At 33.5% G+C, this 17960-nt stretch overlaps 1 protein-coding gene across 1 annotated transcript; it reads left to right on the plus strand.

The window, feature by feature from the left end:
* The first annotated feature begins 79 nt into the window (after positions 1-79).
* Positions 80-17605, plus strand: Pten (phosphatase and tensin-like protein). The gene is made up of 4 exons (XM_023173587.2): positions 80-733; positions 4410-4613; positions 12180-13111; positions 17295-17605. The coding sequence occupies exons 1-4, from the start codon at positions 682-684 to the stop codon at positions 17502-17504; spliced, it is 1398 nt and encodes a 465-aa protein (XP_023029355.1). The 5' UTR covers positions 80-681; the 3' UTR covers positions 17505-17605.
* The last annotated feature ends 355 nt before the right edge of the window (positions 17606-17960 follow it).

Consider the following 17960-nt stretch of genomic DNA (forward strand, 5'->3'; position numbering starts at 1 on the left):
GAAGTAATCTGTTCAATTTAAGAACTCGCCTCCTTCAAAATCTGTCAATTGTCAATGTATCACCACTAAGTTGTCAAAAACGCGAAGTCGATATGTCAACTATCGTTCCATCTTTTCATTCCAAAATGTTGCTCGTTTTTTGTTGGAAATGATATGTGTCTCTCTTCAAAGATTGTTGTTCATGAAGGACAGATGTAACCATGTAACCCGATCAATCTGAATTACTAGTACTGAAACACTGGGACTGCAAACTAGACAGAAGACAAAAGACTGGAGGAAGTAGGAAGGGGTGAATTTAACGCCGTTTGACAGTACTCAGTGCTCTATATTCATAAAATTTTTATGAAAAGTGATAAGTTAGAGAAAATTTACGGGAAACGAACCTGGTGTAGTTTTTCTGTGATCATATGGTGCAATTATTATTGTAGTTTACTAATTTATGCCGAAATCGGGAACTTCAAAAATGCTGGAAATGTCCGACATTTCCACCTGATGTAAACATTGTTCCAGTAAAATATTCATTTTTTTAAGAACACCCTCTGCTGGTGATCATCCACGAAACCACCGAGAAATACTCCGATTCAGCTCTTTCGATGTCGCGATGTCTTTTTGGACAGAATGCTCTGAATATAAAATTAATAATATCGCGTGTAAAAAACTCGAGGAAGCTGAAGATATTTTATGGGTCACTGTTTTAGTGGTGGAAGATCCCAGAATAGATTTCATCAGAAAGGTAACTAACGCTCTGTATTTTATTTTGTTCTTTGTTGTGTCTCTGGTCTCTTGGTGAGTTGATAAGCTACTCAATTTAAGGGGGCTCATAGCTTTTAAAGAAGCCTACATCTGATTGTTATAGGAGATAAAATGTTATTAGTTCGATATCTATATATGTTAAAGTGGATTAGAATTATCGTCTTTGCACTACAGCTAATTATAGTAAATATTAGCCCTGTGAAGTTTTCAGAACCACTCTGAATTATCGAATTGTTACTATCAATTTCAGGTCCAAGTTTCAGGTACTAATTTCAGGCTGATTTTGAACTTCATTTCCAATTTTTTAAAATTTTTGTCGCAGAGAATCGTGAGTTCTGCTAGCGGGACCTAACTATATAACAAATTTGTTAAATGAGATTACGCCATAATTTCAGGCACCTATTCCACCCTATTGCTGATTTTCCGTGTGTTCAAAAAAATTGGTGGGTGCTGCTAACTTTACTGTTAAGCTGGCAGAGCCAAAAAAACATCTTTCCATGTTTGAAATATTGTATTTGCTATTATTTCTTTCATTAGCCTATTATTTTTTTTACTTTTCATGTATTAATTGAAAATCAGTGTGATTACCTTAGATGCACATGGTAAAAAGAAAAATATTTTTTATTGAAATATTCTTGAAAAATGTGAGTAATCAAAATATTCTTATAATTTCAGTTTATTGGTCAGGTTTCTATTCTTGCCTCTTTCCGATTCACCATCTTCGATTGTTGCAGATTAATATTTTTCAAAAAGGAAAAGATTTTGATTTGTTTCTGTCAAGTTTCTCAGTTCATTCAAATTTTTCCTATACTCGAAGATTATTTTGAAACAATTGTTTTCACTCGTACCATGTGTGATTGATATAATCACCATATATTCAGTTTGAATGAGGAGCAAGAAATTGTTCAATAGGAATGAAAGTCTGAAATGATCATGAAATTATTGAGAATTCAAAATTTCAAAGAAGCAAGGATTTCAATTTCGGTTCTGATAGATTTTGATCAAAAATATATTCGCTAAAACTTGTATAAGTCACGGGTTAATGCAAGAATCATCCCAGTGGTACTCTACTATACTTTCATTAATAATAATTTTTCTTGCATATCTTATAATTAATTTTTGAATATATTAGAAAGTTAAACATTAATAAAATAAATTTTAATAATGTAATTAAAAATAGCCCTTAAAAATAATAATTTTAACAGGCATTAATATTTCGCAATTCCAATACTTTTTTTTTAAATGTTGATATTTAATTATACCTCTTACATTTTTTTATTCTGCATTATTGTGATAAGTAAAGGCATTCTAAAGTATATTCACTATTTAATACCTTCAATCGAACAGAAGAAAATCTTAAAGTATGTGGGTCACAAATGAAACATTGGGACTATATGGGTTTATCAAAATTTTATGAGTTGTGTATAATTTTGCCCAAGTGGTACAGTTACAGTTCAAATGTGGCAGGTTTAACAAAAAACATGGTTCGTTTTATTATTTGAAGGGTGTTCAAACCAAGTTCAATTCAATTGGAACGCAACATATCTCTACATTCAGTGGTGTTTTTTTAAAGACGAAATTGAATTCAAAGTGACTTTTAGATGTCAGTCATTTGAAACCGATGTTACAAGAGGTATTGATAGATTATATAACAGATATATAAAAATGTCAGTGTCTCAATGTGACATATGAAAACTTCCCAGTTTTTTATAATATCTCCTGATTTCCCAAATACACAGAAACTTTTTCTTCAACATACAAACCAATCAAAATACCAAATGTAGCTTTATAATAATAATATATTTATTTCAAATAGGCATCCTAATATACAAAAACATTTTAAAATTGGATAGACAAAGTCACAGTCCAACTTCATAACACTTGGTCAGGGATCCTCAAGTTATCAAGGTATCATCTGCTATAATAAAGCACTTCAGCTATTTGGAAACACATGTAATTTCACTGAATTCCAAAGTGCTTTACTTGATTACCTTACCAAAAATGCATTTTATAGTACTGAAGAATTTCTTCAACTCTAGCTATTATTGTATAGTTACTTTATTTTACTTGTACAAATAATTTAAAAAAAAAAAAAAAATTGATTTCACAATTTCAACTAATTTAAGCTACTTGCATATATTATCTGTCACTGTTCTTGCATCTTTTTATTATGTCTACTTAACTTCTAATAACATGTATATATACACTAACTATAGATAAGCACTTCTTCGATTGACGACTTGTTTATTTTGTGGAAATTCATGTTCACTGAGGATACACTACAGAAACACACTTTTTTTTGTGTTTTTGTAGTGTATCCTTAGTATAGATAAGCACAATTGCTTTATGTTCGGTTCTGACTAGTCTGATAAAGTTTTATACTGTATGTACCACATGTATAAAATCTTTTAATGATGAATAAATTTCTATTCTATTCTATTCTATGCTCGGAATTATCCAAGCATTCAATAAATCGAAAAAATAACAATGTAAATCACAAATACTAGATATATATGTTATTATAATATCAACATTAATGTGGATGTTGTATCTTTAAATGAATAGTAAGTCCTTTTTTGAATGTCATAATAGATTCACTTTGTTTTATCTCAAGCGGGAGGTTATTGTAGTCCAATAGTCCTTTATGGAATAAGGAGTCCATGGATCCTGTAAAGTTCAACGTGGTACATATAAATTAGAAATTCCCCTAGTGTGGTAATTATGAATTTGGTGATGGAAAACAATGAATTGGTCAAAATATGAGGGTGCATTACTGGATAATATTTTGAAGATGAATACCATGGTAAGATAGAACAGATGGTCTTTCACAGAAAGCCAATCCAGAACTTCCAACATTGTTCAAGATATTCTTATAAGGTAGCCAAAAACTATTCGCGACTCCCATTTTTTTGTTAATTTCTGAGCAAGTGTTCGGCAATAATAAAAAAGACATTTTTTAACATCTTTTTGCAGACTCCCGAACAAAATGAAAACAACAATTGGAAAAGATTTTTCATTTCGACAGTAGGTATTACATTCAAAAAGCTCAAGACATCCAAATAATCAGGAAGAAACCAAATAAATAAATATAGTATTCGTAATATCAGTCAAATGATACATCAGTTGTGATATGAACATTCTGTATTCTGTCAAAGTTACTGTACCAATTTTTCATGAATTACTCTGCTTACAATGGGGTTCCATTATTTCTTATTAGGAATTGCCTTCCCCATCATTTTATGTCCAAAATTTATTTGTTATGTGCATTCTTCAATGGTACCAATATAAGACGTTCAAATATAGACTCGCTGTGTTAAAACCTGTTCAATATTCGATTGTTCAACGTAAAACAAAATTCAAATGGGAGTCCAAAGTTAAGTGAGGTTCAAGCAAACCTAGACTTGAACTTCGATTATACAGGGTATTTATTGAAGATGCGGCAAAAAAATTAAGAGACTCTTCCTTGCACTATTCTAAGGATATTTTGATAGGGCCCTTTGTTTCGAAGATACGGGGTGAAAAAGAAGTTCGACAATAACAATTTATTATCAAAAATTACATGTAGAACGGGCCCTTAAATGTTTAATTTGTTTATTGGGTTCGCCTGTTGACATCAAGTATATGATGAGCTAATGAATGAATTATAAATTTTTCAGAAAATGCAACGGGTACCAGTGCTCTAAAAATAACGCCATATGAGACAAACAGTCTGTGTTACGTGAAAGGACAATCCGTTAAACTTGCCAGAAGTGGAATGGCCACGTCATTCTCTACTATGAACATTACAAATCCCCTCAAAGGACTTGTGAGTAAAAGAAGAAACCGATATAAGAAGGATGGCTTCAATTTAGACTTGACATGTATCCTTTTTATTGAATTCTTTATTACTACTTGTGAAGTATAAAATGTAACAGGTTGAATCATTTGACCAGAACCAATATCCGTTGTGATATATAGTTAGGAAAATAGTTAATTCGTCCATGAACCTATTTCTGATTTCATATGGTACTGGAATCAAAATGTCAAGATTTTTCAAGGCATGTTATATTGTTAAGAATTGGGAAAAAAGATTTCTCTAGCAATACCTCAATTTACTTCTCAATACAGATACCCTCGGAAACCTTAAAACATGCAAGTGCTGATGAACATAAATATACTATGTCATTGGATAAGATAAAACCTCTCTAGATAATTCATAACTTGGTGTATTGATGAATTTTCTGATTGTAGGCTGTACTGACCTTCTCAAAGTTATTTATATTATGTTGTTGTTTTCCGTGATGCAGTTTTATGGCAGAGTATGCACTGTTAGGTTTACTGCATATTAGTTTTGAGTATTTAACCTAGTTCATTCTATTTGAGTCAGTCTTTATGAAACAGTCGTAAAATTGAAGTGTGTTATTATTTTTAGATGAATTGCAATTCCATTCATTTTTGTATGTCTACAAACAATTTATATAATGCTTCGTAAACTAGTCTAGGTTGTCGAAGTAGTCACAAATGTAATCATCTTGATTTTGGCAAAAATTGGAAGCTTGAAGATTTTTCATATCCTAATCGGTGATGGTCATCTTCAATGCCTATTCTCAGTAAAAAATTAGAATGTTTGATAGTTTTAATTATTCAAGTCAGGGAGTTTGTATATATGTGTGAAGGAAATTTACCGAACTCTTTGCACATCATTTTCGAAACACTGCAATAATTCCAATTCAAATAAATGTTTATGGATTTTATAAACTGGAATAAAATCATTTCAATATATATATATATATATATATATATATATATATATATATATATATATATATATATAATATATATATATATATATATATATATATATATATATATATATTTTCATGAATTCTGTTTTGAAAAATCAAAACACATCAATATTTGTTTGATCTGTTGTTTCTTCATATGGAGCATGTAAATTTTGGAGTATATTAGCCAACATTTATTATATAAAATGATAAAAAATTGTAATGAAAAGAATATTTGTGTAAATTGAAAAAATCTCACTTTATTTTTTTTTTTTTTTGTTTTTGGATTTTTTCAAAAAATTCTACCAGTTCTTAAATTTAGATATATTTCTACAAAAACTAATATTTTTTTTTATTCTCGAATTTGTGAAAAAATATGCTTAAAATATTCATTGCTTTGCACCTATACGGACGTATAGGACGAAACTGCAGTAACGTTAGTTACAAATAAAAGTGGTAAAAAACATAAAAGTTTCATTTCTCTTTTCTTCAATAGATTATGCTTCTCATTGTAGATATCTAGATTACAAATAATATGTTGAAATTTACTTTTGATGCATTACTCCAATCAATTGTGCTGTACTTCATACCAATAATAAAGGTATTCATAATTAGACGGTTATAACAAGATTTTCAATGTTTTCTTTGGATCCCGACTTATAAATAGGTTTCATATAATTATTTTTCCAGTAATCTGGGAAAATGCCAAACTTTATGTAATTATTGATCTAGTATAGATAAAGGTTGAGTAAGAGTGCAAACACAGATTTTTATAAAAGTGAAAATGGTGAAAATAGCCTCTTTAAATTTTGGAATTAAGGACCTTTTGAAATACATAATTCTCCTAAAAGGAAGATGTGCCAGGAACAGGCATTGTGCCTTAACATAAAAATGGTTTTCAGTAGATCACAGTCTACCATTTATTTTTATTACATATTATATAACACTGCACTATTATGTAAAGTCTTATGTAAGAATTTGGGCGTAACTCTAGGTAACAAACTTAGTTTTGACAAACATATAGACTCGGTTTCTTGGAAACCTCTGGAAGTGCTAGCGATTTTTCTGTTTACACCTCTGAAGTTTTATACTGCTCCCAGGATAATGTAGAATTCAGTACTGTAATTTGGACATGGAACACATTCTGAAAACTGAGAAATAAAACTTTCTATGTTTTTTACAACTGTAGGTGATAATAGAGGTCCTTAACTTGATTGAGCACATGAGATTTGTTTACCTGCGACAATTTGGATACACTAATTTGAAAATTGATGAGTAAACTAGATCTATTTGATCATTTAGCAGATTACATCCTCAATGCTTATGCTTATGAATTTCTAAGGATGCCAAATAATTGAGTTTTCAACCTTTGCTTGCATAGATAAAAAATTTCTGTATCCTTTAGATTCGGGAACTTGTGGTTGCATTCCAAGGAATAGTTTGCAAACGTCGAATCATTTTTACCTAGTCTGAAGTATCTTTCATGTTGAGCATACCGTTTTAAGAAATTTCAACCACATTTTTACACATAAACAGTATTACACTTCTGACACTTGAGCTTATAAACTCTAGATTTCTCCAACTTGTCCACTTCATCATTGGCATTAAAAAGTAAATAAGATAATCAAATTTTCAAAATTTAATCAAAAAAGCTTATTATTTGATCCATGAATTCTACCATGATAACCTATAATGTTCACCTAAACTCATCTGTCTTCTTAATGTTTTATTTGTGAAATTGCTATGTTTGTATTTTTTATATTTTATGTCACGTATGTTTTATTTTTGAGATTGCTATGTTTGTATTTTTTATATTTTATGACATTCATTTGATTTTTTTACAAGACTTTGTCAATAAGATACTAATCTTCCGACAATAAAGCATATTGATTGATTGATTAATAACCTGGCATGTGGTCTGAATGTCATTTCCACGATGTTTTTTCTAAAGAAATCCGCAATTGTCTCTGTCCTTCTACCAAAATATGTTATATTACTACAAATTTCTTGATTTCTGGTTGTTTGATTTGGAGGTATATTAATCTGTAAGTAAATTTGAGCCTTTTTTTCTGACTAACTTCTGGATTGTGTCTGCGTTGAAATAATTATTATGTCCAATCTGTATGATTATTTTAATTTCCCTCTCTAGATTGTTAGCGGAAAAAAGTAGCGAGAATGCTCTGTTCAACATTGAATTGTAGGCTGCTAATTTATGACTGTCGGGATGGAAAGAATCACTTGAGATTGCAATGTCTGTCTGACTTAGTTTTCTATATACACTGAACCTGAATTTATTCTGATTATGTGTAATGGTCAGGTCTAAGAAATGTATCTGTTTTTCTATCTCCGTTTCGAGTGTTGACTGTATGTTTCTATTGAGATTTAGTAATAAATTGGTTCAGTTGTCGTGTAGTACCTCTGAAACAGGCGAGAATGTCATCTACATATCTGTACCAAATATGAATAAGTTTTTTACCCAGGACGCAATTTACTATAGTGGTCTCCAAGCTGTTCATAAATATGTCTGCTAAAAGTGGACTAAGAGGTGAACCCATTGGTAAACCTGAATCCTGTTTATAACATTTGTTGTTAAACTGTAAGTACCTCTAATTTAGACATACATCGAAAGCTGCTGAAATTTTAGGGCACTAATACAGAAACAAAAACATGTCTCACATAACCAATCAGTCAAACCAGATATCCAATTCAGCTAAAGAATCATTAATTTTATATTGTATTGTATTGGTATTTTTGTTTGTTCACTATCTCTATTATAATATAACCTTGTCCATTATGTTAATGTGTCATTGTTTGTTTTGTATCTTCACATTCAGTAAGACTATATATATATATATAAGTACTTGATAAAAATAGCTGCGTAAACGCAAGCGAAACATAAGTGGAACCACCTATCGGTGTGACACACAGAGTCAACTTGCCAAGTTTTTATATCAGTGTTAGTGGTTTGACCAATCAACCGACAACTGCGGTAGCAGAAATTTGGGAAGCTAACCTGAAATGCCATCGAAAAAAAAAAAATTATATTTCTTTATATCTAAATGTTCATTTTTGTTCTAGTTGAGTGTCATTATTGTTTGTATGACAATGAGATTGGAACCTTTGGTGTGAAAGTTGAATAAATAACTTTTTTTGAGATCAATTGCCCCAACACCAAACGCACTTGACGCGCGTTTCGCCAACAAAGTTAGCATCCTCAGGAGAAGAAAATTGATACCTAGTCTAGTCTGGTTAATCCTTATATACTAAAATGTGTTACCTGAGGTTGTATACCTGAAGTCCAATATGGAATTTCTCGGTAATTAACTACCTGCACAATGCTCCTTGAAGCGGGTTTTAATCGCTCGTCGGCTCTGGCCGATGTATTTGCTGCTGCAATCTTGACAACTGATTTCGTAAATCCCCGACCTTTCTGTGTTTTCTAGTCTATCTTTTGGATTACCAAGAAACTGTTGCAATTTATAAGAAGTTTTATATGCAACTTTCATATTTACTTTATCGAATATCTGTTGAAGCCCTCTCAAAATTGGTGTTCGTATGAGATTACTATAAACTTGTTATTACTCTCCTCTTTTTGAAAAGTCGAAGATTTACGAAGTGCTTCCCTAAACTTGCATTTTCTAATTATCTTGTCAACTATATCTGGGTTAAAACCGTTTGCTTCAGCTACCTACCGAATCACTCTCTTTTCATTGTCGTGCTTACCTTTCTTTAAAGGAAAAGTTATTAACCTGTGTACCAGAAATTGCAGTGCCGCCATTTTGTGTTGTGGACAATGATTCGAGTCATTGGGAATGTATCTGAAAGTGCCCGTGTCTTTCCTGTAAATGTCAAATTCTATTTCGTTCTGTTCGTTCCTTATGACCAATACATCTAAAAACGGCAACTTTCGTTCTTTTTCTACTTCATGTGTGAATTTTATACTCTTACACCTGTTGTTTAGTGCTGAAAGGACATTCTCAATTCTGGTTATCCTTGTATCCACTACAGCGAATATGTAATCAACATACCTTATCCAGATCCTAGGGAAGTAACTGAGTTCTTCCCCAGTTTCCGTCTCAAACCTACCCATGAATAGGTTCGCTATAAATGGAGACAATGGGTTACCCATAGCCGTTTCTTCACGTTCATAATATGAGCCATTATATTGAAAACAATTGTGATCCATGCAAAACTTGGTGAGTTGAATGTATTCTTCAACAAACGGTTTTAACCCAGATATAGTTGACAAGATAATTAGAAAATGCAAGTTTAGGGAAGCACTTCGTAAATCTTCGACTTTTCAAAAAGAGGAGAGTAATAACAAGTTTATAGTAATCCCATATGAACCCCAATACACGAGAGGGCTTCAACAGGTATTCGATAAAGTAAATATGAAAGTTGCATATAAAACTTCTTATAAATTGCAACAGCTTCTTGGTAATCCAAAAGATAGACTAGAAAACACAGAAAGGTCGGGGATTTACGAAATCGATTGCAACAGCAAATACATCGGCCAGAGCCGACGAGCGATTAAAACCCGCTTCAAGGAGCATTGTGCACACATGAAATACGGAAGGATAGAAAAATCCAGTGTCACCCAACATGCTCTAGACAAGGACCACAGAATTGGTGAAAACAATCTGAAACTATTAAGTATGTGCATGACACCAGGCTACTCGATGCATGTGAGAGTCTAGAAATAGCAAAATGTAAAACCAGCATGAATGGCGATAACGGACCCATCCCGTTCTGCCCGCTTTTTAATCTTCTGTTAGAAAGAGAATAATTACCAAGAACTTGCAGGTAGTTAATTACCAAGAAATTCCATATTGGACTTCAGGTATACAACCTCAGGTAACAAATTTTAGTATATAAGGATTAACCAGACTAGACTAGGTATCAATTTTCTTCTCCTGAGGATGCTAACTTTGTTGGCGAAACGCGCGTCGAGTGCAAAAATATCAGTTTGGTGTTAGGGCAATTGATCTCGAAAAAAGTTATTCATTATTGTTTGTATGTTAGGGTGCCCTATTTCTAAATAAATTGTTGTTGAATTTTACTTTTTGTAAGTTTTAATTCTTTGTAAACTGAATTAGGGTTTTTTCCGTTTGTTAGTAAATTAATAAATAAATATAATCACACTCTAGATTTTAGCTTTAAAAAGTTTGACCACAATATTTATTTCTCATGACATTAAACATATCTCTCTCTAGCGAGGATCAATTCGGATTTCAAAAACGCAAGAATACGAATGATGCCATATTGGCGCTAATGACCAAAGTCTACAAACGAATTAGTGAAGGGCAATCAACCGCGGCAATATTCTGCGACCTAACCAAGGCCTTTGATTGCGTAAATCACCAAATTCTGTTAGACAAACTTGATTATTATGGTTTCAGAGGAATTAGCCTGCAGTGGTTTAGATCTTACCTGGAGAATGGTAGCCAGTTGGTAAAAACTGACCACTATTCACGTATTGGAGCTACTAGATGTGGTGTGCCTCAGGGTTCGGTACTGGGACCTATTTTATTTTTGTTATATGTCAACGTTATCTCCCATTTGAATATATCTGGGAGGTTCACGTTATTTGCAGATGATACCACTATACTTTGGCACAGTAGTGATGAAACATCTTTACACAATGTCATACAACTTGATCTCGAAACAATAAGAACGTGGTTTGACAATAATCTCCTTGTACTCAACATCTCCAAAACTAACTTGTTAACCTTCAAATGTGAATTGGACGCAATCATTCTTGATTCAACTAATATTGACAACTCCCCCTGCACAAAATTCTTGGGTCTTCATATTGACAGTAACCTGAGATTCGATGAACATGTTAAAAAACTGTCTAAAAAACTATCCTCTGGGTGCTATGCCATTAGAGTCATCAATAATGAGGTAGGATTTGCAGCAGCAAAATCTGCCTACCATGCATCAATTGAATCGCATATAGGTTATGCAATTGCTTTTTGGGGTGCATGCAATAAAAATTTATTACAGATGATCCAAGTTGTACAAAAAAGAGCCATTAGAGCCCTCTTCAAGATTAAGAGTCGCAAATCGTGCAAAGAATACTTTAAAAATCACCAAATCCTCACAGTGATCTCTATTTCTATATTGGAAACATCTTGTTTGATTCATAAGCACCGTGATCTATGTAAAGAAACGTCATCGTCTTACAATACTCGATCTTCCCAAAACTCGAGTCTTATGTTGCCTATACCCAAAAGTCGCCTCGTAAAGGACTCTATTATATATAACGGCTTGAAAATATACAACTACCTTCCAGCAAGAATTAGGGAAATCAAGAATTATAATAGATTCAGAGGTAGTGTGAAGGTTTTACTCTTTGATCATCCCTTCTATAGCTTGGATGAATTTTTTATAGCCAAATTATCTGAATGAACTCATTATCCATATCTGTCATTGCTGAGGCTCAATTATGTGAATATGTATGTATGGATGGGTGTATATATATATGTACCATTATTTACTCTAATTTGATCAGATCCTGTGTTTATTTGTGTTTATACATCTGTAAGTGTTATTTTAACATACATCCATGTACGACAACTGACTTTGTCAACAAGAATTGTATTCTTTCGACAATAAAGCATATTATGATTCTGATTCTATTCCCTTAACTGTCTCTCTCAGATATAACCGACAACATCATAGCCATGGGTTATCCAGCTTCGAACATCGAGGGTGTCTACAGGAACCACATCGACGACGTGGTGAAATTCCTCGACAAAAAACACCCCGACCACTACTACATCTACAACCTATGTTCGGAGCGTAGTTACGACAAGGCCAAGTTCCACAACAGGGTAAAGATATTTCCCTTCGACGACCACAACCCTCCGAAAATCGATTCGATTCAACCGTTCTGCAACGATGTAAAAGAGTGGCTCTCCCGGGACGAAGCCAACGTGGCGGTTGTCCACTGCAAAGCCGGTAAAGGCAGGACGGGCACCATGATATGTTGCTACTTGTTACACAGCGGCATGTTCGACAGTGCGGACGAGGCCCTAAACTACTACGGCCGGACGAGGACTCAGGACAAAAAAGGTGTGACGATTCCTAGTCAAGTGCGCTATGTGCGGTATTACGAGACTCTGTTGAGCAACCGGCTTTTCTACACGCCGGTATCGATGTACATTAAGGAATTCATTCTAAACCCAGTGCCCAATTTCACAGGCGGCCAAGGCTGCCTCTCCTTCACGATATCGCACCAGACGCTGCTGCAGGAAGGAGAGAAGCTGACGCAGAAGTGCAAGAAACTCAGGAAGAACGACGTGTACGAAGTTAAGAGAAGCGACGCCCCATTTTCGATCAAACTCGACTACTGTCTGCCTCTGACGGGCGACATCAAGGTCGAGTTCTTCAACAAGACTATGATGCGGAAGGAGAAGCTCTTCCAGTTTTGGTTCAATACGTTCTTCATCCAGGACCTGGACGTGAACGGGTTTTTTGACCGGAACGGGGGAGTGGAGGAGCTCTGCTACGTGCTCGAGTTTGAGAAAAACGAGCTGGACATTGTCAACAAAAAGGATAAGCAGAACAAGGTGTTCCAAGCTGACTTTAAGGTAGATATTATTTGTTTGTAAAACTGAATTGACTAAGGAGTATGAGCTTAGTTCATGGTTAGCGAAAAGCACGTTGAGAAACTGTATTTTTTTAACAGAAGGCTGTCATTCTTGGTTCATTTCGCTTGCTCAGGGCACATGATTCTCGTACCCAATGATCACTTACCTCATGGTATGGGGAGTAGTTAGAACTTGGTAATGGTGGCTCGCTATCTAAAAGTTTCATGGCTTACAGGGCAAGGTTTAACCGGTGCAACTTTAGCGTTAAAAAAAAATATTAATTTCGTTTGGAACTCGCTAACATGCATACAGTATACATTTGATTGATTAATAATATGTTTGTTGTTTAAGAATAAATTCTTGTTACAAACACAATGTCATAAATAAATATCAATATAAACATTAAGTATAAGTGTATAAAATATAAATGATTAAAATAAAATATAAACTATATATACATACATATGCAGAGGTTACTCGACAAGAACTAGGACAACGAATAAAAATATATGTTTCACACACAGTTCAATCACAGTTTCATCACATTCTAAATTACAGGGCATCGTTAAAATATTCTTGTAGGTCATAATAGGCTTTATCACTCAATAGTTTTGTACATTTCTTTCTAAATAGGATGAAAGGAGTCTCTTTGATTTCATTGGGAAGTTTATTGTATATCCTGATTCCATTATATATCAACGAGTTTTGAATCAAACATGTTTTTGGAATTGGTAGATTCAGTTCATTTGATGTATGGTATGTGGCTGTAGCTGTAGATTCATAGTTCTCCCTATTTTTATGTATAATTGACACGGTTTCCAATATAAATATTGAAATAATCGTAAGGATTCTATGTTCTCGAAAAAGGGGTTTACATGAATCCCGCCATTTCGCTTTACATAAGTACCTGATAACCCTTTTTTGCAAGACAAAAACCGACTGCATAAGTTGTTTACTGCAAACACCCCAAAAGAGTATAACCATACCTTAGATGAGAGTCTATTAAGGCATAATACACTACTTTCGCTGCAGCAAATCCCAGTTCCTTTGAAACGTCATCCTGATGCCAATTTTTTGTTGATGTGTGCAATATGCTGAGAGAATTTTAAATTTTCATCTAAATAAATTCCCAAAAATTTCAAAGTGGAGTTATTTTTGTTTGTGTTGTCTAGGGGGATATCAGGTATATTACACTTGAATGATAATTTATTTGTTTTGCTAGTATTCAATGATAGAAGATTCGAGTCAAACCAATTCTTCACTTTTTTCATGTCTTGTCACATTTTTGTTATGCAATCTGTTTTTGTCCTTGTCATGCCACACTAATGTGTTGTTGTCAGCAAATAAGGTAAAGCTTCCTGTAATCGATAGGTTGGTCAAATCATTAATGTATAACAGAAACAGTATAGGACCTAACAGAGAGCCTTGAGGTACTCCACAATTTATCTCTCCCACGTCCGAGTTAGATGACGTTGTTACAAATTGTTTTCTGTCAGAAAGGTATGAACTAATTCAAATATGACTGTTGTCCCTAAAACCGTTTCCCGTATCTTATGAGTTCCGAAGCAATATGCTGTGATTGACACAGTCAAAAGCTTTGGATAAGTCGCAAAGCACTGCTGCAGTGGCTTCCCCGCTGTTGATTTCATTATACACCAATTGCAATACTGTTGATATAGCTTCACTAGTACTCTTAAAATTCTGAATGCCATACTGATGTGTACTCAATATCCCATTACTGGTCAAAAATTCCATTATTCTTTTTTTTACCAGTTTTTCAATTATCTTTGCCAAAGTTGGGATGAGCGATATAGACCTAAAGTTTGCTGGATCTTCATTGTTGCCGCCTTTATGGAGAGGAATGACAACTGAGGTTTTGAGAATTGAAGGAAATGTTCCTTGCTCGAAGGAGTTGTTAATCAGTTCAACAAGTATATTGAGCGCAGTCTCAGGCTTTCGAGAATTTCAATAGAAATTTCATCAAAGCCAGATGTTTTCTTATTTTTTGTTTCCTATCACTTCTTTCAATTCATTTATACTGATGTGGTGTAATGAAAAGGTACTGTCTACATAGATGTCACTGAGATATTCTAGGGGATCGTGAGTAGGAACAATGTTTTGACTGAGTTTTGTTGCGACGGAGCAGAAATAGCTGTTTAGAAGGTCCGGATTCAAGGATGTATCTGTTGTGTTTGTATACATATTTTTCCTCTGAGTTCGTTGATTATTGACAAGCTTTCTTTAGCTTTGTTGTCAGCTTCCGTGATTCTGTTACTATAGTACAAGTTTTTTGCAGCCCTGATTACCTTTCTATAGACTTTCCTATAATTATTGAAGTAACAGTAAAAAAATAAACTATTAGTAAACTTTCTGATTTGATGAAGAGATCTTATATTTTTTGAAGAAGTTCGTATTCTCTTAGTGATCCAATGTTTCCGTTTCTTTTTGTTAATTTTTTTGTTAAAATAACTGCCTCATGGTCATATAAATTGGAGGGCATGATTAAACAAGAGACACAGGCATGTTCGAGATTTGTGCAGAAGTAGTCGATCATCGTAGCTGAGTACTGGGATATACGAGTTGGTGGATTGATATAATTGACTAGGCCAAAAGAGTCAAAGATATTTTTTAGTCTTTGAGTACAGATTGTGGATTCCTCTTTGTAGTCGATATTAAAATCCCCAGCTAGAATAATTTTAGCGTTTAATTGAAATTTTGATAGGAGATGTTCTAATTTATCTAAAAATATATGGATATCTGACACTGGTGACCAGTAAATACAAGCACTACTAAATTTATTTTTTTCGATAGTACTATAGATATTTCAAATTGTTTTTCTTCTCGCATATCACAATATTCCTCTTGTAGCATGACACCGTTTGCCCTATTCTACGAGACGCCTATGACTCTCCCCGGTTGCCAACAGGAAGCTTGGAACAAGTATTTTTGACAGCGAGTATGATTGCTGTCTCTGTTCTGGCGAGTGCCGCCCTTATTAGTAGACAGTAACCCCATAACTAGAGGATAGCGAGTCTTGTTATATACTAACTTTGATTCAATAAATTGTGTATTTTCGGTAACCTAGTGTTTTACCCACGAAACCCTTAAGGCAATAATATTAGCCTTATACTCTGCTATAACAAAAGACATTTCCTGTAATGAATTATGAGCAAATATGGCCGTGCCATCATGTATATAATTGGTCCTACAGTAGTTGGACAGAAGATGGTACCCCGGAACATGGAGGGGTTCATCAGGCTTCAGCCAATGCTCTGTCAGTAGGATACAAAACTCAACACTAGAAGTAATGATGAAACAAAATCAGAACTAAATTAATACCACTCAATATTAATAAGATTTTACCTCATTTTTATTAATAATAAGATTAAGATGTTGATTTTTGTTTATACCTATCTGAACTTGTTACCAGAAATGAGGGATACAGATTTCTTTTCTTCAACATGAGAGTGTGCTAGTAATATCTGCAGTACTGTCTAGATCGCGAATCCATACTGTGGATGTAGATCAGCAAACATAGTAGTTTACAAGATGTAATAAGGTTCCTGAAAGAACTATTATGAATGTATTAATTTATTTATTTACGGGATTCAACACTTTCATCCCAAAACTGTATATTAATTATATTTGCGAATCATTATACAGTCACTTGAGATTTGTTTTTTTTTCTTTTTAATATTCCATGAATGTATTACTGTGACAATATGTATATGTTTTCTATATTCAACACTTTTATCCCAAAATTGTATACTGTGTCCTGTAATTGGGTCTAGTGTCTGTTTGGACAATAAAAGTTTTTTTTTCAATTCAGCAAAATACATTTACAAAATAGTATGAGTTAATCTTGAACACTAACAGTGGTAAAATCTTATAAAACAAAACAAATCAGCATTATTAAAAAAGTTCATTCTGGAGAGTTGTCTTTAAAAAAGTTCATTCTGGAGAGTTGTCTAAAAATAAATGCCAGTATAATTAATGTTCTGTAAAAAAGGACGAGTGTAAGTAGGAGTGAATACACAAATGATTTGATATAGAGAAATTGGCAACTGTGAGCCGTTCTGAGGATTATTCCACCAAAATCATTAAAGGCTACTACATTTTGCTCTTGTTCCAATAAATATAACAAATGGTAGATATGTTTCTGATTTTTTTTCTTGTTCTTCAGTTGACGGTACTCCTGCAGAGGATACCAAGAGAAGATCATTGCTCTTCTCCTTACGAACGACCGTTTCATGTTCAAGACACGCCAAGCGAGAGCTCTGCCGACTCCTCCGATGACTACACAAACGAGGAAGATGATTGGGACAGCGGTGAAGGGAATTCACTCTTGCCCAGTAAACCTGAACACAGCTGTGATGTTATACACAAGAGTTGATCTTCAATATTTAAATTACTGATTTACTGTAAAAAGTTACACTAGATTGTAAAGTTTCCTGTACTGTAAATAATATAAGAAATGTCTTATTTTGTCTTCGATCTTGTCTATGTCTTCTTCCACTTTCCTTATTTTATCCTGAATCTAAATGAATTCAGGTAATGAAAAATTCAGGTTCAATTGTAACACATTTTAGTTTATACAAAAACTCTTAGCTATCTTTTTGCTCAAAAATAGGAAAACACTAAAAATACTACAAGATACGATGAATTGAATGATTGCGAGTATTATTCCTTATGAGACAATATTCAATTTTTTCCCTGAGTCTATCGAATTATTAAACATAGATATTTCCCATTCTGTGGTTCTATCGAATTTTTTGATGTTTGAGATCTCTGCCCTGAGCTAATGATGGAATCTAGTAGTCATATAGTTTGAAGAGTTCTCAGATAGCAG

This window comes from Leptinotarsa decemlineata, unplaced genomic scaffold (genome assembly GCF_025532065.1).
Source record: "Leptinotarsa decemlineata unplaced genomic scaffold, Ldec_3_MD MMD2_P_RNA_scaffold_2, whole genome shotgun sequence".
Classification (NCBI taxonomy): domain Eukaryota; kingdom Metazoa; phylum Arthropoda; class Insecta; order Coleoptera; family Chrysomelidae; genus Leptinotarsa; species Leptinotarsa decemlineata.

Excerpts from the sequence above, each read along its gene's own strand:
- Pten (XM_023173587.2), top strand. The coding sequence starts at position 682 with ATGGGTCACTGTTTTAGTGGTGGAAGATCCCAGAATAGATTTCATCAG. Across the intron at positions 734-4,409 it reads GAATAGATTTCATCAGAAAG|AAAATGCAACGGGTACCAGT; the intron begins GTAACTAACGCT and ends TAAATTTTTCAG. Across the intron at positions 13,112-17,294 it reads TGTTCCAAGCTGACTTTAAG|TTGACGGTACTCCTGCAGAG; the intron begins GTAGATATTATT and ends CTTGTTCTTCAG.